Source organism: Astatotilapia calliptera, chromosome 1 (assembly GCF_900246225.1).
Source record: "Astatotilapia calliptera chromosome 1, fAstCal1.2, whole genome shotgun sequence".
Lineage (NCBI taxonomy): Eukaryota > Metazoa > Chordata > Actinopteri > Cichliformes > Cichlidae > Astatotilapia > Astatotilapia calliptera.
Window position 1 is genome coordinate 2,064,799 of NC_039302.1, and position 25,383 is coordinate 2,090,181.

Sequence of the window (25,383 nt, forward strand, 5' to 3'; positions counted from 1 at the left end):
TTCATGTATCAGTCTACTCTTCATTTTATCAGAAACATATATATACTATTATATATTGTACATATATTTATTAGTTTCAGATGTAGCCATTCTTGTATTTTGCTTGTTTACATTATTGTATTTTGCACAACTCTGTTGCTTGTGAAGCTCGCACACAAGAATTTCACTCACATGTGCTGTACCAATGTACCTGCACATGTGATGTGACAATAAAAGTGATATGATTTGAAACAGCTCACAGCTTGTACATTTTCTTTTTACAAATGTATGTAAGCATTTGAGCCAAATTTAGTAATGCCAACATACTGAAGGAACAACATTTGTCTCTTATATATGATACACCTATGCACTGTCAATATACATTTTGAACCAGCTGCAGATGTCAGAGTAACAACTGACTGACCCCCACATAAAGTGCGTTACAGTTAGGGTTGCCAACTCCCTGAAAAATAAATAAGGGACACCTCGTGGCCAGGGCCGGGCGACCCAATTGTCTTCACCCTTCCCAGTGTGGTGAATTTTCTAGCTCTTTTTTTGTGTGTGAAATTATTTTTTTAACCATTTGACTTGAATTTGATTTAAGTAGATGTGTATTCTTTGTGATATGAACACATGTGAAATAGTGATGGGTCGTTCGCAAACGAAATGGCTCTTAGAGCCGGTTCTTTGACGTGAACGACGCGAGCCGGCTCCTTATCGCTAGCCGTCACGTGGGTTTTTTTTTTTTTTTCTCTCAGCCTCTCTCTCGCACTTTTTTTCTGCTTCACTCTGCACGCGGGCCTTGTGCTTTACGCTGGGCAGAGGGGGGAGGGGCGGTAGTTACACTCAGTAGCACAGGAACAGAGCCAGAGAGAGAGAAAGAGAGGCAGGGACAACAACATTAGAAAGATATAGTAATCATCCACAGCTATTTTCGGTTGCAGATGATAAAGGATTGAGAAAGTTTGTTCATGCAGGTCCATATGACAGAGAATATGCATGTTCTTTTAGTTTTCATATTATAATTTATATTTAATTGTGTTGTGGTTTGCAGTGTTTTGTGTTGTTTTCACTTTAAATTTGTGAAAGGAAAAAGCTGAAAATTTAAATAGTTAAAAGTTGAAATGTGAATAGTTGATTTTTGTATTATATGATTTATTTATTACATTTTATGTGGAGTGAATAAATAAAAGTATATTTACGGTGGCCCCTAGAGACAAAGCACATACAAACTTCAAATCACGTACGAACTCTGAAGCATGTACAAACTCCAAAACACGTAAAAACACGTACAAACTCCAAAACACGTAAAAACTCCAAAACATGTAAAAACACGTACAAACTCCGAAGCACGTAAAAACTCCAAAACATGTAAAAACACGTACAAACTCCGAAGCACGTAAAAACTCAGAAGCATATAAAAACTCAGAAGCACATAAAAACTCAAAACACGTACAAAAGACAACAGAAGTGCTCCAGGATGCTGGGCGCAGTGTTGAGCCTTTGTTATCTTGTGGCTACACAAGCCAGCAAGTACCAACGACCGGATTTGGTGTGTGGTAATAACAGGTAAATTAACTTTTTTTTAAAATTATTTGAATATATATATGAGTGCCTGTGTATAAATACACAAACAATACACACATGCTTTCAATTGTGTAATTTAAGTGATCTAGTAGCTCTGCTTTGGAAGTTCAGTTCATGCTAGAAATGTGTTTTGGAGTTTGTACGTGTTTTGTCTCTAGGGGCCACCGCATATATTTATATATAAACATATATAAATAAAACCACTTGTTTTTACGTTAGTAATTCCTTTTGTGCATAATTTTATATTATTGTTAATAATAAATTAATTAAAGCAACAAAACAACCTGAAGAGCCGGTTCGGAGCCGAAAGAGCCGGCTCTCTAAAAAGAGCCGGAAATCCCATCACTAGAACAAATACAGAGGAAGTAACAATAAATAGTTGATTTGAAATTCATGCATATTTTTAGTTTTTCCATTTCTTATTCAGATATTTATCAATGAGTGACTTATATGTATGTATATATTGTATATATTGTGCTATTCCTTACTTCTTGTATCTGTCTGTGTTACTGTTTGTACTGTAACCAATATATTTCCCCCAGGGATCAATAAAGTACTCTGAGTATTCTCATTCTAGTAATATTAGCCCAGAGAAGGATGATGCTGTGCTCACTCCTTAGAGGAGAAATCTGTTTTGATTGGGATCTGAATAGTTTGAGTGAAACAGGAGCATGCCCCCGATTTAACAGCCCCCGATTGCTCCATTTTCATACCTCACTTGTACCAGGAAGCATGTCTTGTAAAACAATGTGGATTCTGAGCGTCCACTCTCCAACAGTAACTGGATTTTTGAGGTAATCCCTGGCGAAATCGCAGCACGCATCCCAGCTGTTAAAAAACACAAAGGCCTGGAGGGGAAAAATGATGCAGAGGAAACATTCAATATCAATCATTAAATTGAATTCAATTTGCAAATGCAAATTTCTCTGTATCAGCCTGCTGGGTCTACTCCTCACCCTCCTCTGCAGTGATAAAACGATTATTTTGTAGTACAGAGTCTGAACAGTCTGATCAGGGACGTAACGCCACACCAGCTTGGTGACATCCTCCTGTCTGTAGTTTCCTTCTGGCAAACCGGTCAACATGATGGTGGAGAACGTAGAACCTTGAGATTGGGCTTTCTGCAAGACACAAGGTTCAAGAACCAAAGTTTATTCGAAGAGAAACTTTGCGGTACTTTTTAAAAAATATATTATTATTACTGAGCACATAGAGAAGACAAAATGAAACCAAGTTTAGCAGAAAAAAAGAAATGTGGTTTTTGAGGTGAGTATTTGGAAAAATGGACACCTCTTGGTATTTACTCAAGGATTCCTGTTTAACACATGAAACCTGGGTTTATAAGATGCACTCACCTCAATGTCATCAGGTTCACTGACAGTTAAATACTCTAGAAGTGTAAAACAGACACAGTTAGTAACAGTCAACACTTTATATCTGGAGGTTAATTTTAGTTTCCAGCTGTTTCTCTCACCTGGGATTGTGAACCAAGGAGAGACAGTGGGGAACACAAAGGGACTAGTTGTCATTGTGATCCAATATGGTGAAGTGCTGCGTTGTGGGATGGTAATATCTTCTGTTGGGACAGTTGCACCATCAACAGCAACCTCGCTGTCTGGCAAAGCTTTGTCTGGCAATCTTGGTGCTGCACAAGCAAAAATAAGTTTTGTTAAAAGTTTTGTGGGGGAAAGAAAAGGAAAAACGAGTGGTGCAAAACAGGTTTTTAATGTTTACAATGATCCAGTAATATCAATGTTTTGACTTTTATTTGAACTTTAAGCACCTTTACAGATACCCAAGGTATCATAGACATCAGAAAAACAACGATTAGTGGGTTAGATCAAATGCCAGACTGAAAAAGTGCAGTTTAAGTAATGGCTCTGGCTCATGTGTCTGGGGCAGAGACAAGCAGAAGGAAATTGACCACTGATGGAGCAAAGATTTCTGGAGGGGCCAGAAAAGAGGTCAGAGAGATAATAAGGCAAATGAGCATCAAAGGATTTGTGGGAACCAGAATCACAGTGTTAGTGGATAAAAGTTGAGGGAATGTGTCACAATGATTGATTGTGAACAACAATAAATCAGCAGTTTTGTCTGCACTTTATCCACAGCCCAGGGGAGACCTGAAAAATCTATTCATGAGTGTTTCACAAACAGAAAGCGAAAGAAAGGTCTTACCAGATGACCTTCCATTAACTTAACCCATCTTTTTGTTTCCGTTTAAATCATATTTGTTTAAAATCCCATTTAAAAAACACTTACGCAGTGAGGTACATCCACACTGTGGTATTTTCAGCCTTGACAATTTGTGGCCGGTGGGCCGTTTTAGAAGGCTGTACCAAACGCCAAGGCGATCAGCATCACGAAGAGACTGAAATTCGATAAACACCTGAAACACAAGAAAGAAAATGTATTCTGAACATTTTACCTTCACATTGTAAATGTTAGAAAACAAGTGCTAAGCACACGTGGAAAGAGTGAACTAAGTACAGCTTTATTGTGGAGTTCACTGGATTCAAGAGTCAGAAATCCTGGCTCAATGATGCACTGGAGCCATGCTCAACATGACCCCTGCACTAATGCTGTAATGTGATAAATACTAGTGCGCATGAGCATATGAAGAATTGCTCAGCGAGCAGCTTATCGGCAGTCTCTCTTTACTATCGCTATAGTTTTGCAGTTGTGCTTTCCTCAAGATAAGTAGCATCCAAATCTAGACACATTATCTCTTTTGAAGGATGGATTTATGAAGGTTGGTGCACGTCCTTTAGTTTGGTGTGCAAGCGGTTAATCTGTCAATTTTTCTGTATGGTTAAGATTACACTTACACAAGCACATATCTCACACAGCCTTTCACAGACTTCTAACACATGCACTTGTTGGCATTTATGAGTGTGTTTATACCTTGTTGAGAAGAGGCAGGTAGTTTCTTACACAATCCATTTTTTTCAAAGCTTCTCTGAGATGCCGGGACTCGCCTGGCGAGATGTTCCTGATGTAGATTAATCGTGCTCCATTGTCAGTCACTTGCTGCTTCGAGAAAACCGGGTTAACGTGAAAAAACAACAACCCCACAAACAGTATGACATTCCAAACATTCTTATACTACAGCTCCAAGATCAAGGCCATAAGTTTGCACTTATATTCACACAGCAGGTATGCACCCTGGCAGCTATCTTCATTTTCCAAACAATTTATAATTGCAGCTCTCGCTGTTTTTGATAACACTGGTTGAAAAAGTATTTAAACTAATGTACACACAGTGCCGTGGAAAACGCATTTGGCTCGTTCCCAATTTCCTAATTTTTTGCACAAGTTTCAAATCGTTAAACAAATGTTTAAAAAAAATACAAAATGCATTTTTAAATGAGGATTTCATTTATTCCAGGAAAAGAGTTCTCCAAACCTTTCCTAGCCCTGTGTGAATATCTGAAAAAACGGGTATGTCCCCATTTTTCAAGGTGTTTTGACTTGGATGTGAGTGCTTCCAGTTATGACTTTATACTCTGACCAATAAATCTAAAGGTATTCGAGTGCAGTCTTTGTTTCTGAGATATGTGCGTTACTTACATAGCATAGCCGTTTCATCAGAGACTTATAAAACTCAAGCTGAAAGAAAAAAAACAGTTCAAAATCATTACATCACTTCGGATTCGGTTCGATTTATTTCAGCTTAAAGGTATTTTTTTCTACAAAAAGAAATACTTTTTACATTTATAATCACACTTTAAATAAACAAGCAGAAACAAATATTTTCAAATAATTGTAATAACATCTGTCACAACAGTAGATTGCATTATCTACACACAGTGCTTACCGGCGTCATTAAAATGTTGCCCTTCTCAACCTGCAGTCGAAGTTTAGAACCACTGAGAATAAAATCGTGATTTTCTGATGCTAGCACGATGTTTTTAGCTGCCACTGCTGTCGGCATGAGGGCAAAAGCCTGAAGGAAAAACAAACAACCAAACACTGATTTTTACTGAATAACCATGAAGACAGGCACTCACAAAATATGCATTAACTAACTAAATGTTAGTTAGGTCGTCTTAGAAAAGAGATTTAGAGCGCCATTAAAATGAAGGTCATAACCCAGCCCAATGCAAACTGGTGCTTACCATGCGTGCCTGTGGTATAACGTAGATCGTGTCGTCGTAATACTCAAATCGGTGTCGAGTGAGCAGACCGGCGATGTCCTCCTCTGCGTAACAGCCATCGTGATACTCTGGCAGGTTGCTTATTAACAGCACCTTGTAATCAAGCGAAACAAGCTGTGCAAACGAAAAGAATTTCAGGATCAGTTCACAATTGCAATGGAAGAAATTCCAGACAGAAATCTGAAAAATGCAAACATTAACTTATAAACCTCACTTTGAGCACTGTCTACAACTATGAACACAATCAGGTACCTATTACAAAATGTTTCTGATGCTAATTTTCCTTTACTTCTTTTTTTCTTTCTTTGTTACACGTAGTGCAGCTCTACCTTGACTCACTGACAAAAAAGGCAGTAAGAGTCAGCTATGAAAGTACTTTTCATTTAAGGTGGATCCATAAACAGTGATAACTGATTCCCAAAAGGCAATGTGTAAACAGCACTATTGCACATGTCAAACTTGGGAAGGAAAAACCTTTTTAAGCACTCAAAACCACCATGTCCTGGTTGACTGTGCATATAATTTGAACATGTTAAACTAGCTTTTCAATAAAGGAGTTTTAGTATGTGTTAGTACATGAGATAATTGTTTTATTACAATACTAAATTGGTAACCAAGAATGGTGCAATTCTATTGGTGTCTATACTGACTACAAAATCTCTGGTATTGCGACATCCCTAGTGAATTTTTAACATTTTTCTACATTTACACCTACTTGAGCGTCACCTGACAATGAGATATAACCCAACTACAAACTTGTAAAACAAACTGAACTATTTCAGATCAAAACTTAACCACTTTGATAAAGCATGTTTTTCTTACAGGTATAATTGAAGTGTTTTTTTAATGTTACCTTTGAATTGGGAAGTTTGACTGTCTTGAGACAACCTGTGAAGTGCAGAGCAAAAGAAAAACCAAAAAATAATTATGAAATAGAAAATATCTTCACATTGAGAAATCTTTCATACAGATCTTTGGGGATTTCTTACGGATTCTTTCTGGACGCAGTTGCTCTTGTATCCGCTCCCAAAATGTTGGGTGGGTAACAGCGACCGGCTGATCCTTTGAGATCTTCTCTGCAGTCACAGAGTCTTGGAATAAAGGAAATGTAGTTAAGTTCAATAGTGGTAGTTTAGATAGGATGCAAATTACCCAGCTGATCTAAATACAAATCTGCGTGGTTGAGGCCGTTTCTGCTTTGGAAGCCAAGACTTTTGGCTCACCGTCAACTGCAGCACCTTTAATTGGTTCAACAGCCTCCGTAGCCTTGGCTGTATTTTTAGGTGCCACCGCAGCTTCCTTACAAACACACACACAACGAACATACATTAGTTTGTATTACTACCAAAACTGTTAAGTTACTACATTCACACTAAGAATCATACATGAGCACTTGTCATGAGCTTACAAGTATTTACAGACAAGTTGGAGTCTTCCATGCAAACCACAAGCAACTGTGGCAACTTGCAAGCAACCAGTGCGATTCCAAGGATGTTTTCAGTGCAATGTGTATATATAGATTTAAAAAATGCATAATGCAACACAGCAAAATAAAAACAAAGTACAGTGTGTATGCTTTCATAGCATTAGACTTGAGCGGAAGCTTCCTGACATGGGGATGACTATATAAAAGCTCAGTATAATCCAAAGTAACTATGAATTTGAGGGGTGCGAGACTGTAGAAGAAATGTAAGGATAACCAACTGACTTTAAACCGCATAATGAATGCAGGACTACAACCGTGAACGGACAGTATATTTATAGAGAATTGTAGCTACGGTGCATAAATATCTATCTTAGATTGCAGAAGCAAACCAGGAGACAAACAGGAGAGGAACTTTCTCTCGATTCACAAGTAGGTCAATGAACTCATCCATCTATAACAGTGACAGGGGCGGATCTAGAAGGGTGGCATGGGGTGGCAAGTGCCACCCTAAAATGATCCCTTGCCACCCCAAGTGCCACCCCAGTTTTGCATATGACAGTGTTGTTTATTAAAATAAGACAGCATTAACAGTTTGAACGTAGTTACAGTCAACAGTGAATATAAATGCTAAAACTGAAAATATTGCATAGTGTTCCCCCCTCCACCATTAACAAATGGTTCAGCCCATAGCAGGACCGGCTTTTTTCTTGTTTTCAGTAGCAAGCGATGCTTATGATTGTGCCAGAGCACATTCTGAACAACACCATGGGAATTTCGCTTTTTACACAGGTGGGTGGATGTTACACTCTGGAAATGGAAGGAAGGTGAGTGTTATTAACCCTCTGTGGTCCACGGACACGCTTGCACCTCCAAATCACATGACTGATGTAAGCTGACACAGCAACAAGCTGCAGCCACGCTGAGTTTCTATTTCAGCCCACATTGAAAATTCGGACTTCAAAGTTTTTAAATTTTAATTACAGGCCAGTAAATCCAGAGTTATGATAATATATATAAGCCACGCTTTGTTCTAAATACTGTCGTCACGTTTTTGTGTGTGTGTGTTTTAAGCGTTTTGTAAGGACAGCACGAAAACAGTAAAGAAAGAAAAAAAGCCACCACCTTCCTAAATGTACCATGTCGACCAATTAAAAAAACAGTCAACGCGTGGGATTTGATTGTTTAGGAAGAGGGAAACGTTTTAGGAGTGACGGTAACGGCAGCGAGACAGAGCAAGCAAGTGAGAGAGAGAGTTTTTAGATGTGGGAGATTTGTGACGTTTAGTGTGGAGTGTTTACTTAGTGTGTTGTCTTGTGTAGTTCTGTTGTGTAGTCGTTTTGTTTTGTGTGTCAGTGAGGGCACTAATGAATGTCACAAAGGCACATTTGCAATGTAAACACTGTCACTAAGTAGAAAACCAGCGGAGTGATACAGCTGCTGTTATCAGGCCTGCAGGTTTGTCCCTGTGCTGTTCTGTCTTTTGGTGGACAAACTTTTTTTTTACTGGCACACATAGTTTGTGGGGCATCTTAGTGCGACACCTAATTGTTCTCTCATTTTAGTTGTAGTAATATTTTTAAATTCTTATACAAAATGAAAAAAAAACGGCAGGTGTATCGGCTGCATTTTTAGATAAATAGTTGTATATGTTTACAAAATGTACAATTTATATTTGCATTTCAAGTTATAAAAATATACTGTGGTGTTTTTTTTTTACAGTAAAAACATACTACTAGGATTTTACGTTCTTTGTGTGGTTTCAGATCAGTAATACTAATGCAGTATGTCAGTGAAAAAAACAACTAAATTCAGTTGAGCTGAAAAGAATGACACCAAACAAGGCAAGGGGAACAAAATAAAATGAAACAATCTGAGGGTGAAATACAAACGTAAACTCAAAAGGAGTCAAAAATGGCCGATTGTATTTCAGACCTCAGTGGGTTCATCCAACAAATCATGAAAAATTAGGTTTAAATTGTTGTTCATGACAGTGCAGATTTCTGACATTTTGTGTCATTTAAGCTGTAACAATGTGACTGTTTTCTAACAGTGTGTCTGGATTTTATACTTGTTGGGCTACATATTTATTTATTATACAGGCTATACAGAAACTCACATGTTTTATGTAACTAAAGTGTGTAATTATGTGGGCTACAGACAATAATTAAGTTCTAGACTATATTTATATGAAAAACGTGTATACTTACTGCATTTGAATTATTCTAACCATATGTAACCACCTGCATATGTGTTTGAAAAATAAAAAGGCTTCGATTTTGCCACCCTATTTGATTTCTTTGCCACCCTAAGAAAATTTCTCTAGATCCGCCCCTGAACAGTGAACAAATTTCAGTGTACATACCTGTAATTTTGACCTAAACAAAACAACTGACTTAGTTTTTCAAAATGTTTTCTCCATAGCAGAAATCACATCACTGTGACAGAGACTACTTACAGTCCCTTGTAGCCTCACCATGGTCGGAGGGGAAGATTTGCCAGCCTGTGGAAACACAGGGAAGAAAATTATGAACAAACCAAATGCAGATTTCATCATGACAACTTGACTCAAACTATCTGCTTGTATAAATCTGTGTTGAAAGATTTAATCTTGGTTGTGTGGCATCAACAATCACGTCATCTGTCACTGATCACATTATAAATTGTCCAAAACTGTGCATTCATGAAAAAAGGCATAATATGAAGTCACCTCTGTCTTCTCTGTGCTAGGCGTCCCTTTAGTTGTTTCTGGAGATGCAGAACGTGAGGACGATGATGATGATGTTGATGGGGACGACTTCATCTTGACTAGCTCAGCCAGCAGGGCAGGAGCCAAAGTTTTGACGACAGTCTCCAGGTCAGACTGGTTTGATAAGGACTGGAGAGCTAAAAGACCACAGGTGCAAAAGAGATTCACACTTTGGTGGGTGCCAAGTCTCGAAAATCATCTACCGTTTCTGAAAGTTTTATAATAGTAGAAAAAACTATGCTGACATTTCTGGTGGCACTGGTCTTTATTTATCCTTTACATTAGTAAAGTTAAGGTTGTGAGGGGGGAGGAGAACTTTGATCTTAGAAAAACTAATGAGTACATACAAAAAAATAAAACATGAAGCAATTTTCAAACCTGATGTTTCCAGCAGTTTCTTTGCCAAGATCTTTGAGCTGCTTGACTTCTTTCGCCTCGGAGATGACCTCTCAGTCGACGATCGCCTCTCCCAGCTTTTCCTCGGTGATGAACGTTTCTCATCTCTTCTTCTCAGTGAGGATCGTCTCTCGCGGCACCTTGAGCGTGATCGATATCGTGAAGAGGAAGGACGGTCATACCACGAGGAGTCAGAATGAGACCGGGACCTGAAAAAAGTATGGATCAAAGAACTTAATAACTCAGAAACATCTCAAAGCACACACCCAGCATGGATACAAAAGGTAAATGCTGTCCACCAATTAAGTTTTTTCAAGTTGATATTTTTATATATATGTTATATTTCACCCTTTAACAATCCACTGGAGAGCTAAATCTTCTTGATTGATCCTAGTTCTCAAAATGTTTGTTGGACAGACCTGTGATTGCCTCTGGACCTGTACAGAGATCGTGATTGGCTTCTGTGTCTCTCCCTTCGGCGGCTGCGTAATTGAGAACAGGAATGACTGTTCCTCCTATTCTGCAAGTCACGGAGAATACACAGTGCTGGTCCTGCTGGATCTCAGCTCTGCTTTTGACACTGTAGATCACAGTATCATGATAAACAGACTCGAGAACTTGTTTGGGATTACTGGTGTTGTTTTAAAATGGTTTATATCATATCTGTCTGAGAGATCTTTTACTGTTTGCATGAATCATGTCACATCAGAATCAACAGTTTTGCCGTGTGGGGTACCTCAGGGATCTGTCCTGGGTCCAATTCTCTTTTTACTTTATGTATTTCCCCTAGGCCAGATTATTAAGCGCTATAAATATATCTCCTATCATCTCTATGCTGACGACATCCAACTATACTGTTCCTTCAAAATGTCTGAGTTTTATAAATTGTCTAATTTAAGTAATTGTCTGACAGAAATCAACAAATGGTTATATGACAATTTTCTCCAACTAAACTCTGATAAAACAGAAACTCTAATTATTGCTCCAGACCATATGGTCCCAGAAATTAGACAGCATATCAGCTTCTTAGACCCTTACGTAAAATCAAGCCTTAGAAATCTCGGTGTCTTATTTGACAGCTCGATGTCGCTCGAGCAGCATTCTAAGCAGCTGGTCCGAAACTGTTTTTATCATTTACGGAATATTTCTAAACTCAGACTAATGGTATCAAAGCTTGAACTTGAGATGATTATTCATGCTTTTATTTCTTCTCGTTTAGACTATTGTAATGGCCTTTTTACTTGTTTTAACAAATCAGCCTTAAATCGTCTTCAGACTGTGCAGAATGCTGCAGCACGTCTCTTAACAGGCACCAAGAGAAGATCGCATATCACTCCAGTCTTGGCCTCCCTTCACTGGTTGCCTGTAAATTTTAGGTTTCAGTTTAAAATTTTAGTTCTAACCTTTAGGGCCCTGCATGGTCAGGCTCCTCAATATTTATCTGACCTGCTGAAATCACATACATCTTCTCGGGCTTTAAGGTCATTAGTTTAGAGACTGTTGGTGGTACCACGCACTCGTTTTAAAACTCGTGGTGATCGGGCCTTTCAGACTGTGGCACCACGGTTGTGGAATTCTCTCCCACTGTCTCTTCGCTGCACGGACTCCATTGATTGTTTTAAGAAACAGCTGAAGACATTTTTATTTAGAAAAGCATTTGATTAATTTCTTCTTATGCTGTTTTTATAGTTTTATTGTTTTACATTGTTTTATTTACTGTTATATTGTTTTATATTCCCATTTTCTGTGTTGTAAAGCACTTTGTGATTTTTATCTGTGAAAAGCGCTATATAAATAAATTTTACTTACTTACTTACTTACGGTGGCGACGTGGGCTGCCGGAGCGGGAATGGCTGCTTTGCCTGTCCCTGCTACGCTCCGAGTCACGATGAGTGCGGGGTCTGCGAGAGCGGGAAAGCCTTCTTCGCCTGTCGCTGCTTTGCTCCGAGTCACGATGACTGCGGGGGCTGCAGGAACGGGAACGACTCTCATGTCTGGTTTTCTTCTGGGAAGTCTCAGCAGACGTTGCGGGAGAGGGCTTGGCACCTGATGCACTAACAAGTGCATTAAAAAGAAAAGCACAGTTAAATGAAAGAAAATGAAAGGCTCCAATGCTGGCATGTTTTTTTATTCGCCAAATGACTTCAAATGAAGATATTTACCCTCGCGGTGATGCTATTTCACCGTTCCACTCTGGGTATCTGTGGAAAAACACAGGTACATTTTTGTCAGATGTTGCCAGGTAGAATGTCCTTAAAAATATATTATTGTTCATTAATTCAAAAACTTAGAAATGTATTCAGCCTTTTAACAATAAATCATTAAGGTGCTTTACAGGAACGCAACAAATATGACAAAGAAAAATGAAAAAATACAAATGAACAGTTCTTAGGAAGCTATCCTAGCATTACAACCCCGACATCATTTCGGCACAACCATGGTTGCGCTGCCCCAAAGATATCGGTTCATAATCACGAAGTACAGAGAAGAAAGACTGACTGCTTTCGCAGAAGTTTGCAGTTCTCGATGTGAAGGCTGGTATTCTGGTGGGAGACCCAATCCTAGTGGTCACAACAAAAAACAAACATTTAGACCAGATTCATTATTATCAGGAGCAATGTTTGTCATTGACATCACTTGCTGATAAAAAGGTCACTAAACTTTGCAGTGGCCTTAAAAAAAATCTTAAAATATTAACAGTTAGTCCTTCACTGAACGGAGAAGCATTATAACATTAGCCAGGAGCCTGGATTGCACTTAGAAACCTTCATGGGCCAAAAACAAAACAGGAACAAATAAGCATGACACATTATACCTCTCCTGGGATACAATTTTAAAGATGAAATTATTTAGTATATATGGAAAACACAAGTCAAACATCTGACTACAAACAACCAAAACAAAAGGGTCATCTTAGGCTCTGGATTCTGGACTCTCAGGCTTAGGGGTGGGTTTTTATAATCGATTCATCGATTAAAATCGATTCTGGCTTGGATAACGTAAAATCGATTCATTAAAATCCTGAATCGATTTTTTAATATAAATTTATTTTGCCCAAAATGCCAGAATCTCAGGTGACATCTCACAAAATTTCAAGAACCACCAAACAGTTAAGACAGTAAATGAGAGCAGGAACACGGCTTCTGCACATAGACTTAAACACACAGCGCGACCCGCGGATCAGAATCAGTGAGATGTCGCCTTTCTCACGGTCGGGGCTGAAAGCCGACAGCTCGCTGATTCTGATCTGTCGGCGGGTCCGCGCTGTGTGTTCACGCCCTTTATGAGCCGATTCTAAAGCTGTTAGTTTGATCTCTCTCCAAACAATATTGACCGAACCAGCAGCAAAAGAAGATCCAAACGCTTCACATAAACATCATCATGAATTCACTCTGACTTTTACTGTTTTGCTTCCACCGCGATGCACAGCTCTCTCTCCCTCTCTCTGTACTTCAAGAACAGTTTCCCTTTCTTCATTATTCGCTTGCTTGTTACGCACAAGTCTACCGCTGTTTACAGGCTGTCAGCCGCTGTTTTTTTCCCTTTTACATTCTTCCGAAAAGAAAACCTCATTTCTGCTGTTCAATACTGAACAAATTAAAACTTTTTAAAATTATTCAAAATGTAAAACGCTTAACCGTGTCTCTAATAAAACCGCTGTAATGTCAGAGGTGATGTTCATATGTTGATTAATGGTTTTCTTTCATTTTTGATGTACTGCAGAACATTTTTATAAAATCCCAGGCCAGGAAAATCACCTTCATGTTTTTCTGTGTTTTATCTTCAGCTACTTTGACACAAAAGCATCTGCTGTGACGCTTACACCTGTGATAAAGTCTTGCGTGTGTCAGCTTCCTTTTGATTGATACAAAAATATGTAAATGTACTGATCTGAATTATAATATTTCTGACTGTCAAAATTTCCCAGATTTAAATCGAATCGAATTAAATCGAATCGTGGATCGAATCGATTCGGGACCTTGTGAATCGGAATTGAATCGATTCTAGAAATCAGTGACGATACCCAGCCCTACTCAGGCTCTTCTTATGGCATCAAAATTTCTCAAGGTTCCAAGAAGGTCGTCTCAGGAGAGGCCAAGTTTGGATTAGGACAAAATGCACCACCTATGTTGATCACAGTTAGAGTAGCGACAGGAAGATGATGTTGAAATAGGCCAGAAGAGGAAGGCGCTGTTTCTTTGACGAAGAGCCCAAATGTGAAATTTGGTGCAGCAAAGGAAGGCACATCCATAAAGAGAGATTCAACAATCAGTCAAATTAAAGCTGGTGCTTGTGTAGCTCATGACTGGGCGCTGCGCCCAGGGTGCTTATGTTTGTGGTAGTAAAAGTCTTGTGACACCGAAACACTAACTTAAAGTATGAGCAAAGAAAATTAGTATAACACAAAAACAAGGTGCCTACTGATATAAAATAAAGGACCAAACACACTATTGTTCACTCGTTAAGCTGAAAGAAAGATGCTTTAATCACAGCAGTCACACATGTGTCCACTGTACCATCTGGGAACTCTTCTTGTGTAGCACTCGTAATAACACAAACACTAAATCCTCCTTCTCTGGTGCTGTTGTGTAGCAGTGTGTACACCTGAGACTGTCACCTGTCTGTCTGTCCTGCACTCTCTCTCTGTTTCTTTCTCTCTGATTGTGGAATAAAAGTATGAACATGTGTTTATAAGTTACACTTGTGTCTGAATCCTGCAGCTTATCACACATTTCATTTCCATGTGTGACACCTGCAAGTGTCCAGAGTGAGGACAGACTGAGGGACCCACTGCTGCACATCATCTGTGAGGCTTTGCACCCCTGATGATCCACCAGGACAAACTCAGCAGTGTGTGAGGAAGAGGAGGAGGAAGAGCCAGCAGCAGCTGACAGATGGAGAGAATAGACAGACTGTTCCCTGTTTGTGAAGGACTGCTAGGAAAGTTTAACATAACTGTCTGTGCTGAATCAGTCTTATTAGGTAATGTTCAAATAATGTTATCATCCCAGTGTTTTCAGTGTGAGAGAAAGTACTCAGGGCCTTCAGGTTACACACTATGAAAGGCAGCAACAAGTTCAATGTTCAGAAACCTAAAGTCTGTATCAGCAGCAGAATGGAGCTAAAAATAAATGTTTGTTTCAGTTCTATGAAGCTTTGAGTATTTTGGATCAGTAGCACTGCTGTGTTTGTTGCATCATATTGCTGTAATTGTTTATATGCTTTATATATTCTGAGCTAAGTTGATCTATAGTGTTACATCATATTCTATAAGGATGTTATGTGTTTGTAGACTTTCTGCCCAGTTTGACCCATTTAGCAGACGTCAGCCTGTTTAAGGCTCTGATATCTATTCTGTGTGACTTAAAGCAGTTATGACATGGTCTGATTTTCTCACCCAATAAAGGAATATTTCATGTATCAGTCTACTCTTCATTCTATCAGACACAGTTACCACAGCTCGCACATTTTCTTTTTACACATATGTGTAAGCATTGAGCCAAATTTAGTAATGCCAGCATATTAAACGAACAATATTTGTCTTTTCTATATGATACATCTATATACACACTGTCAAACATACTTGTCTTTGAGTGAAGATTTAAGGAGATAGGAAATATAAATAATTGTAACTTGAATCTTATGGCGTTATTTTTGTGCCACTATTCTGAGCGCAAGTAAAAAGAATTTGAGCATAGTGGCACTAAAATAATGCCATAGAATCTTTACTGAAGCTCAGTATTTGACACAGAGTTCGAACTCACTGCTGTGATAACTAATAATGATTAATATAATAACTATCATATTGGCCATATTATATTTACATTACCAAAGTAAGATGACTTTAGTCTCATGAGCAACATGAGCTAATTGTTATTTACTAGCTAATCTTAAAATGACTGTTCAGTACAAAAATGAAGCCCAACAATCATGTTTTACAGTCGTGTGGTCTCAGCCTCAGATACTTATCACATCACACAAAGCTCATGTAGAAACAAATGAACAAAATATGTTCTACTCCGTTTCTGTCAAACAAAGCTGTATGAAACGTTTCCCGCTTTTAGTATAACGGTTGATAGGCAACCTGGGCAGCGCGAGGGAGGCTAGACCGTCCCATTTCACAAGCCTACAAGCCTGTTTTTGTTTTCTTTACAACAACTCGGTGTACATACCGTGCTTTATATGTGTGTAATCCCTTTGTTCTGGTGTGCTCAAATGTATACTCGCAAAAAACTTCTTGCAATCTACAACTTTGCTAACGGAAAGTAAACGCTAAACGGTAGCCAGGTGACCCAGCGCAACGATTTCCGTTTCAATGGGCTGCCTTCAAAATAAAAGCACGAACGGAAACGGCAAATTTCAAGATACTGTAGTAATTCCACTAAAGCATATTATTAATGTTTTGCTTTTATTCCACTTGTTTTGTAGTGTATTGCATTTATAAAATGAGGTTGCTGTTGTAAAATGTGTGACTTTGGGATATCCTTTAAGTGTGTGAGCTCTCATAAAAAGAAAAAAGAAATTTGTGGGATTAAAATATAATTACATTTTATCATAAGAATCAAGAATCGCACTAACTGTGAGATAAAAAATGTGGCATTTTACCCAGCTAACTATTTTAATTGGAATTATGTTTTGTAAAATATATTTTTTGTTTTTATTTTTTGTTTTTGAAGGCTCTGATAGGATGAATTTCTTAGACAACCAAGAAATTGAGGCACTAGTAGCTAACACTGTATTTTAAGCGAAAGCATAATTCTGGCAACCACTACCAATCAGCAATCAGAAAACAAAAATAAAAATAATGATGAGGAAAATGCAAATAGTTCGTCCAATCTGGGAATCACATCAGCTTTAAGTAAATCATGCTAGCTCACTGCATGTGACAATCCCACCACCTCCTAACAAGATTATGTTGCTGTCATTAGAAGGACCACATTGTGTGATTATTTCATCAAGTGTCTGAATAAAATTTGACCAACTAATTTAGTTTGTGTGGCTATTTCTGTGTGTATAGATTAATAAAATGATTAGGTTCCATTCAGTAATCCAAATCAAGTGAGTAAACTTTGGAAATAAATCAGGAGAGGATACATACACATAATTCGGTAGTAGAACGACTTTTAGCAGCTATATCTTGAAGTAATCATTTTCTGTATGGCTTTATCATCTCACATAACTGTGGAGGACATTAGGCCCCTCTTTTAACAAAAGAAACTGTTTATTGGGCTTGATTGCTATTTAAAAGTCGGTGCTATAGTTCGGATATTTTTTCTTTTCTTGTTGCATTACACAGTTTTACTAAAGTAAATGACTCATTGTCTTGATACATGCTCAATCATCCAGGTAAGTACACTGAAAAAAAGGGATTGGCCAGCTCTTGGATTTACGTAAGCATCTTGCGTGTATTTAACACAATTGCCTCATGCTTTAAAGTTAAGTGTAACTACATAGTGTAGAAACTACATGACATGCAGAGAGGCTAGATTAAATTGTTTATATCATGTTCAAGTGAAGTAAGTCAATAATATATCAATGTTAAATCCCACGACCACGACACTGCACGGGTTTCAGACTCGCGCTCTTTAGATCGTGGTTTCAGGAAGGCATCCATCTCAGTCAAGTCGAGCAGCCACCTCTACTGTTTTTTACCAAAAAAAGTAAGTTGGGTGGTTGTTACATTAAAAAAGTCTAACTTGTAATTTGAACACAATAATTTCATGTTTCTATGAACGTAATTAAATCATGAAGAATCTGTACGAAATTCAACAACTTAATTTGTTCTTGTTGAGATGAGCTGATACAATCTAGTGAGAGTGGTTAGTTGCTGAACTCATGAAATTCACAAGATCGCACAAGATTTCAAACTGCAGGAGTTATAAGAGGCACTACACACGCACCACGTGCATGCTATTGCTATTGCTATTTATTGTGTATTATTACAAAACAAAACAATTCTGCATCAAATACAGGAAATCATAGCTTTCCTACATTTCCTAGATTGTTGGCATGGTGGTTAGTGCTGTTGCAAATGGTTGTTTGTTTCTATGTGATAGACTGGTCAGCTGTCCAGGGTGTACCGTGCCTTGTAACCTATCACTTCAGGGTTATTTCCCAGCCCTCCTGCAACCAGGATAAAGATAGAAGGATGGTAGTTGTTGAAGACCCATTCAATTTTTATGGTAACCAGGATCTAGACTTTGTTGAACATTATGTAATATGAAGACAGCATGTAGTATTTAAGTGACCAAGTAGTATTGGGGAAAAAGTTATTGAATACTGTTGAAATAAAATGACAAAATTGTGAAGGATTGAAATATTCCAAGAGCTCAACTTACTTCATCTGAACATGTTTCAATCGCATTTTATGAACACAAAATGCACAGGTTTATTGAATATGAAAAAGTTGTGTTGATTTAACTCAGTTGTTTAAGTTTCTGGTTTGTAAAAATGCTGCAGCTTCAGTGGTGTGGAACTGGTTTAGCTTTCGTCCGTCAGATACACAACAAAGCACAATTTTTGGTAGCGCATGCTAGCAGGCCGTCGTTATTGCCGTGTTGTATGGAAAATACGGCACACTTAAAATCAACCCTTTGAATTTTCTGAAACTCGACAGAGCCCCTTATAATCCCGTGCGCCTTATGTATGAACTCTGGTTGTGTTTACTGACCTCGAAACGGTTTTATGTGCACGGCGACTTTGCTAAGCTACAAAGCCGCACCGCTCGATGGATTGTCGGAGCATTACGGCTATCGTAGGCAGGCGCCTCGCGGAGTGATACGTACTGCACCTCAACATGATATTACCGTATTGTGTGTGTATAACCTCTTTTTAAGTTTTGTGGATATTATACATGGTTATGCTGAGGATATGTCTCGCAGTTTCCACTGGAAATGCCTTTTGGTTAAACTGTCAGCGAGGAATTTGCACTGTTACATTTTTATATAACTTTAATGGACATAAAAAAACAGCTGCTTGTTTAAGTGAAAATACATTGATGGGGTTTTTTGCACTAATAAAGTTGTGGAGTTGTAAAGTATTTTGTCTAGTGTCAGTTATATCGTCAGTTATATCGTTATCGCAACTTTTCAAATGTATATCGTGATAAATATTTTTGGTCATATCGCCCTGCTCTATTTCCAGGTCATTCTGAAGCAGCTGGTTGATGCTGCGAAGCACCTGGAGGATAAACACATCTTTCACCGGGACATCAAGAGTGAGAACATTCTAATTGAGACCGGCTCAGATGTACCGCGTGTTCGTATCATCGACTTTGGACTCAGCTGCTTTTTTAAGGAGCGGTCGCAGTACCGCCTCTTCTATGGTAACATATTCTGCTCTTGCTCTTCACAGATGTCACAGTTTTCGCCTTTTGTTTTAGAAGAAATTGCAATTGTGTCTGTTTATTAGGTACAGAAATTTACTCCCCTCCTGAGTGGTACGGGCGCAGTTGCTACAGGTATGGACCCACCACGGTATGGCAAATGGGAGTGGTTCTGTACGAAGCGCTTCATGCGGGGGACTTTGACACCACGAGCTTCCTCAAAAAGCGCCTGAAATTCAAAAGACATCTGTCCAAAAGTAAGAAAACGTCACACTTCAAGACTGACTGATGGCTTGGACCACTGGAACTATCATCTTCATGTTTTTTCTCTTTCCTTTCTTTCCAGACTGCCGGGATTTCTTGGACGCGTGTTTAACCAAAGTCCCGGAGACACGGCCGACGCTGGAGGACCTACAGCATCACACTTGGCTGAGATAAGCCTATCACACACACACAAACACACACAATTCAGACGTTATCATTTATGTGTGATGTATGAATTACCTTTCTTTTTTTCAGGAAATAATTTTTTTAATTGGCCCACTTTAAATTTCAGTGTTTTGGAATTCCTGTAACCCCCCCAGCCATCCCAGGAAAGGGGATCTCTGTTTGAATGGGCTTTCCCGAGGTTTCTTCCCGTCAATCTGGCCCCCCCAGGGGAGTTTTTCCTCGTCTTCATAGAGAGCTTGGGCTGGCTCAGGAGCTCCATCAAAACTGTCTTTATTTAATTACTCAAATGTAATCATATACTTTAAAGTAATCAAATAAAAAACAGTAAAAACCTGAAGACTTGAAGTAAACTTCCATTAAAATAAAACTTGTTTAATTCATCTTTGCTGAGGATACTGTGTTATTACTATTTCAAGGATTATGTCAGAACCGGTGCCATTATGGCACCGGATACTGGTACCCATCCCTACCCATCACTAGGGAACAGAACAAACCAGACATCAATTACAACAAAAATGACACTGACCCAGCCAGCATGACTCGTCTGCCTTCAGAAATGTTTAGCAATATTACAAACTGGGTGATATGCCTTAAAGTAGCTTGTCATGTGTTCAGCATTGTCACAGGCTACATTTTAATTAAAACCACAATCTAGTAATGTTCTGTCTTTAACCTTCCTAATTTGTTTTTTGTCCTAACCTAACACTAAACTGCCAGTGAAAACAAAAGTTACATAAATAAAGAAAATTACGGTCTCACACAGGAGTCAAACCCTAGTTTCTAAATGATGTCAGTAATAGGAAATTCTATCTTTAAAAAAAACCAAATTGTCACACCACTTTGTCAGCCTCGCTGGCGTCAAGAATCATTAGTATGATGCTAAAGCTTTAGTAGAAGTTGCACATCAGTTGGTGTCCCCGCCCCTTATCCCCCTTAAAATCCTAACTTGAAGATGCAGAATTTGCTTCCTAGTAATATGGATGTCATTCATGAAGGTAACACCCAAGCAAATAGCAATTTTATTATGATCTGTGCTGCAGTTGTAAGACCGGGCACTCGAATCTTTCCTAAAACCCTCTCCCCACTCCCTACTGACATTGTCGTGATGTTACTGCTTTCTCACTGCAGTCATGCAATTTATTCTATAAAAAGCTCTTACGGTGTGTTCACACCGAACGCGATAGACGCGAACAGAGCGTCAGGTTTACATGTAAAGTCAATGGAAAAGCACGATGACCCGCGATTGCGGCTCCCGCGAAAATTCGGAAGCAGATTTGTGTCGCCAAAACGCCAAAATGCCTGAAACGCGCGTCAGTCTAGCGCGTTTGGAGCGTTTGACTCGCGAATAAAACCACGTGCGTGAGTTTTTGTCTTGCATTTTGTGCATACGCGCGTTACGCGTCTACCTGGAGTTGGAAAAATCTGAACTCCAGCGTCAAATCGTGCCGCGACAACCAATCAGGAGCCTGGTGACGTGGCTGTGACCTAGGTCAAAGGGGCAGATCCAGCCAAACCCCTTCATTCTTCAATGGAAGGAAGGCTAATCAACGCCGTAGCAAACAACCTGGAGCTGTACGACACCAGCTGCTTTCTGGACCGAGACAGGAATATAAAGGACCGAGCTTGGAGGAAGATATGTGAAGGGCAACCTGGTTCATTCATTTCTCTTAAGTTTTCTCTTAAGTTTTCGCTGACCCGGGGAAGCCGCACAAAAGCTAGCAAGCCACCGCTATTTTCCCACTGACGTACAAATACCGTTCTGCTTTCATGCATGTTGTCATATAGGAATATATTTTCTTTATTAATAAGCAGCACACAGTGGTCCCGCTGTCACTGCTTCGCTTTTCCGCTGATTTTCTTTTTCTTTTCTTTTTTTTGCACCGTACAGCATTGCATTCTGCAGCCTGATTGACAAATCTGCTCCGTGTCGTGTCTCCTGCGCTTGCCAAATTTATCATGTTTGGTTTTGATAACCATCACGTCCAATAGAAAAAACAGCACAAAAACACCCATAACTATGAGCCTCATTCGGAAATAGACACCTGCACCGCGAGGGGAAAAAGGCGCACGAAAGTGGCGGGCAGATGAAGACAAAACGCGGCATAATAATACTTTTACGTTTTGCAATCTACAAAGGTTTGCACTTTGAGAATCAATTGTGAGAACTGTGACCAATGTTCATGTGTGTGGGGAAAACAGTGTATAAAGTGCGTGGCCAGGGGCTAGTTATTCTGAGAACCCCTGCTGCAATAAAGGAGGGACCACTGTATATACTTTCTCTGATTATATTCAACCTGTTAGCATTTAATACTGTATTGATAGAGCCAACTGGTTCTGCAGCAGAGCATCCCCTGTTGCTTCTCCTGGCTCCCCAGTCCCTGAGCTCCTGCTGCTGCACCCACAGGTATGTACAGCAAGCACTGATACCTTTTTAGTCGGTGGGATTGCCTTGTGATCACCTTTACTAAATATCTACAACCAATCTGATTATATCCTGTTTTTGTTTTTTTTCACTGTTGAAATTAAAATCTAGTAGCAGCCTTCTCATTTCTTTGTGTTTTGTGCTGTTTTACAGGCCCACAGAGGAGGACGGCTCCGAGGCAGATGAGGGACGGGTCCCAGGACGGTCCATCGGCGGTGGAGCTGGCCATCCTGGAGTCCCTGAAGAGGCCACACCAGTCTCCAATGGAGCATTTCCTCCTCAGCCTTGTTCCTGCTCTGGAGAGCAGCTGGTCCTTTTTATTCCTGTCTCTCTGTAAATACTTATATTTTATATATTTATGTTTAATGTTTTTCTGTTTGAGAATTTTAATATTATTTCAAATAAATTTTTATAATGACTAATGTCTCAGTTCTACTACACAGCAAATGTTGGCACACGACTTGACACATGTAGAAGTTATTTCATATTATACTAATGACAAAATATACTAATACAGTGGGATGCAAAAGTTTGGGCAACCTTGTTAATAGACATTATTTTCCTGTATAAATCGTTGGTTGTTACAATAAAAAATGTCAGTTAAATATCATACAGGAGACTCACACAGTGATATTTGAGAAGTGAAAAGAAGTTTACTGGATTTACAGAAAGTGTGCAATAATTGTTTAAACAAAATCAAGCAGGTGCATAAATTTGGGCACCACAAAAAAGAAATACAATAAATATTTAGTGTATATCAAAGTGTGTGTCTCCTATATGATATATGGGGTGCCTTTGTCTGGACGTGCTTCCCATCCAGAGCTGCACAGCACAGAGGGAAGTTCCAGCGCTCCTGGAATCCCTCTGTGATGGACCGCCAGTCTCCAGGTGAAGGCGCAGCCATGAAGTCGTCCACTAGAAAGTCCCAGATGGCCGTCGCTATTTTCGACGTCGCAAACATTTTCTTAAAACCCTACCTCTGTCTGGAACTTTATACCATATTTTCTCTCGTTTTGGTGGCTTTAATTTTACTTTAAATTGTAATTACAATGTTGAGAAACTCCCTGTAAAGCTTTCATCCTTCCATAAGCAGGTCCTCTTAGCGTGGACCCTCATTTATAAACACAACTTCTCACCTCACAAATACCTCATCTGGAACAACAGAGAGATTTTATAGAAAAATAAATCACTTTTCCTGGAAACTTGGCTCCAAAATGGGATCCTATTGGTGGCTCAGCTGGTTAGTAAAGAGGGACAACTACTTACTTACAACGACTTTATTGCACTATATAATTTTCCAATCAGTGTTCAGGAATTCTCAATGGTGCTTGGTGCCATACCCTCAGGGACTTTAATGTTATATAAAAACACTGACAGCTCGATCTCTACCTCAGTCACTCTCCCTGATCCAGCTGAGTCACCAATAGGAAAAATCTGCTTTTCACAGGAACTTGGTAACAGCAATAAGAGAATACGTAGTTTATTCCAAGAAGATATCGTCTCTCTCCCATATATAATATCTTATTGGAACCGATATGTTCCAGATATCAAGTGGAAGATAGTCTGGATGGTCCCCCATAAATATTTGATTGTAAATAAGGTGAAAGAAGTCTCTTTTAAAATTCGACATACATGTTATCCAGCCAGTCACTACATGGCCAAATTTAAAAGGGACATAAATACTAATTGTACTTTCTGTGGGGATCATCCAGAAACTGTGACACATCTTTTTTGGTACTGTTCTTTTACACAGAGATTCTGGAAGGAATTTAGCAGCTTTGTTATTGTCCATATTTTAAGGGAGTTTTCTTTACGATGGGAAAATGTTTTATTCTGTTTCTTTAAGTTCCCCAAGAAGTATGAGAAATGTTTTTTTATGATAAATTTCTTAATACTTTTAGCTAAATTTTTGATCCATAAATGTAAGTTTACTAACAAAACACCATATTTCTGTCATTATTTTAAGGATGTGCACATGCACATACAATCAATATCAGACTGCACCAACAAAAAGGCTCAAAACAATATATGTATGTGAATTTTTGCGTGTATTCTTATAATTGTTACCTTTTTCTTTTACCCTTGGCTTTTATATTTATTTACGTATTTAAATATGATTTTTTTTAAAGTAATGCTGCGAGATGGACAGTTAAATAAAGGTTTCATTGAATAAAAAAAAGATTTAAAGATGACTGGTGGCGGAAGCAGAGCACAGACTGTCTGTGAGAATCTATCGCCATCGTGTGGTGCAGAGATATATTGCCATTGAATTTAGACAACGAAAGCTTGGCTCACAGAGCAGCTGCAACAAAAAACATTAAATAGCAACATGATATATTATATTATATTATATTATATTATATTATATGATATTATATTATATTATATTATATTATATTACAGTGCAAACAGTGCAGGCTTCAGCTCTGGGGAAGAAGCTGTTCCTCAGTTTGGGTGGATTCCGTCACTCACAGCGTTGTTAGCCCTCTTGTGCGTGCAGACTGCAACCCCCCCACTGTGCTTTGCCCTGATATCTGCAGTGTGAGGTTGGATCGCTCATTTTCATCCTCACACTGATGCCACTTATTTCGGTCTTTGTTTGACATAAAAGGGCATATTTGTCACTTTATTGCAACTATATTTGCACTCTTGAGCTCCTTCATTCACTGACTGATCATAAAGTTATTACTTGCGTTATGTATTCATCCTTTTGAACATAATTAATGAAGCCACATGTAATCACTAAAATTTGTATTTTGGGTACAATAAGAGAGTTTCAGATGTGACGCTGTTTTGTTTTGTTTAAATTTCACCAACTTGCTGATGCCCACGGTTGTGAGTGCGGCTTCTTACTGTACATGAGTGGATGGTTGTAAATAACATCACAGATGCCAA

General features: G+C 38.8%; 2 protein-coding genes across 3 annotated transcripts; one reads left to right on the plus strand and one right to left on the minus strand.

Annotated features, from left to right (window-relative positions):
- Positions 1-1,876: 1,876 nt before the first annotated feature.
- LOC113035145 (uncharacterized) lies at positions 1,877-13,232 on the minus strand. The gene is made up of 13 exons (XM_026190511.1): positions 12,105-13,232; positions 10,274-10,500; positions 9,857-10,032; positions 9,605-9,649; positions 6,947-7,022; positions 6,713-6,814; positions 6,577-6,611; positions 5,685-5,837; positions 5,384-5,512; positions 5,137-5,175; positions 4,471-4,596; positions 3,829-3,955; positions 1,877-2,687 (listed from the first exon to the last, which is right to left on the minus strand). Exons 1-13 carry the CDS (start codon positions 12,410-12,412, stop codon positions 2,578-2,580), a joined length of 1,653 nt encoding a protein of 550 aa, XP_026046296.1. The 5' UTR covers positions 12,413-13,232; the 3' UTR covers positions 1,877-2,577.
- A 4,006-nt stretch (positions 13,233-17,238) lies between these two features.
- On the plus strand, positions 17,239-20,446 carry LOC113035698 (serine/threonine-protein kinase pim-2-like). 2 transcript variants are annotated; one of them, XR_003274441.1, is made up of 4 exons: positions 17,239-17,952; positions 19,436-19,616; positions 19,703-19,873; positions 19,963-20,446. XR_003274441.1 is itself a non-coding variant. In XM_026191755.1 (3 exons), the coding sequence occupies exons 1-3, from the start codon at positions 19,385-19,387 to the stop codon at positions 20,052-20,054; spliced, it is 495 nt and encodes a 164-aa protein (XP_026047540.1). In that variant the 5' UTR covers positions 19,383-19,384; the 3' UTR covers positions 20,055-20,446. The 2 variants fall into 2 exon arrangements, 1 of the variants encoding a protein (XP_026047540.1); XM_026191755.1 differs by lacking the exon at positions 17,239-17,952 and having other exon boundaries at positions 19,383-19,616.
- Positions 20,447-25,383: the final 4,937 nt, after the last annotated feature.

What these genes read in the sequence shown, in the direction of transcription:
- LOC113035698 (XM_026191755.1), top strand. Translation starts at nt 19,385, where the DNA reads ATGTATATCGTGATAAATATTTTTGGTCATATCGCCCTGCTCTATTTC. An exon ending in GCAGTACCGCCTCTTCTATG is followed by an intron (nt 19,617 to 19,702) that starts GTAACATATTCT and finishes TCTGTTTATTAG; the next exon opens with GTACAGAAATTTACTCCCCT. An exon ending in CAAAAGACATCTGTCCAAAA is followed by an intron (nt 19,874 to 19,962) that starts GTAAGAAAACGT and finishes CTTTCTTTCCAG; the next exon opens with ACTGCCGGGATTTCTTGGAC.
- LOC113035145 (XM_026190511.1), bottom strand. Translation starts at nt 12,412, where the DNA reads ATGCCAGCATTGGAGCCTTTCATTTTCTTTCATTTAACTGTGCTTTTC. An exon ending in TCAAACTTCCCAATTCAAAG is followed by an intron (nt 5,838 to 6,576) that starts GTAACATTAAAA and finishes TCGTTTGCACAG; the next exon opens with CTTGTTTCGCTTGATTACAA. An exon ending in ACCTGCCTCTTCTCAACAAG is followed by an intron (nt 3,956 to 4,470) that starts GTATAAACACAC and finishes CTTGTGTTTCAG; the next exon opens with GTGTTTATCGAATTTCAGTC.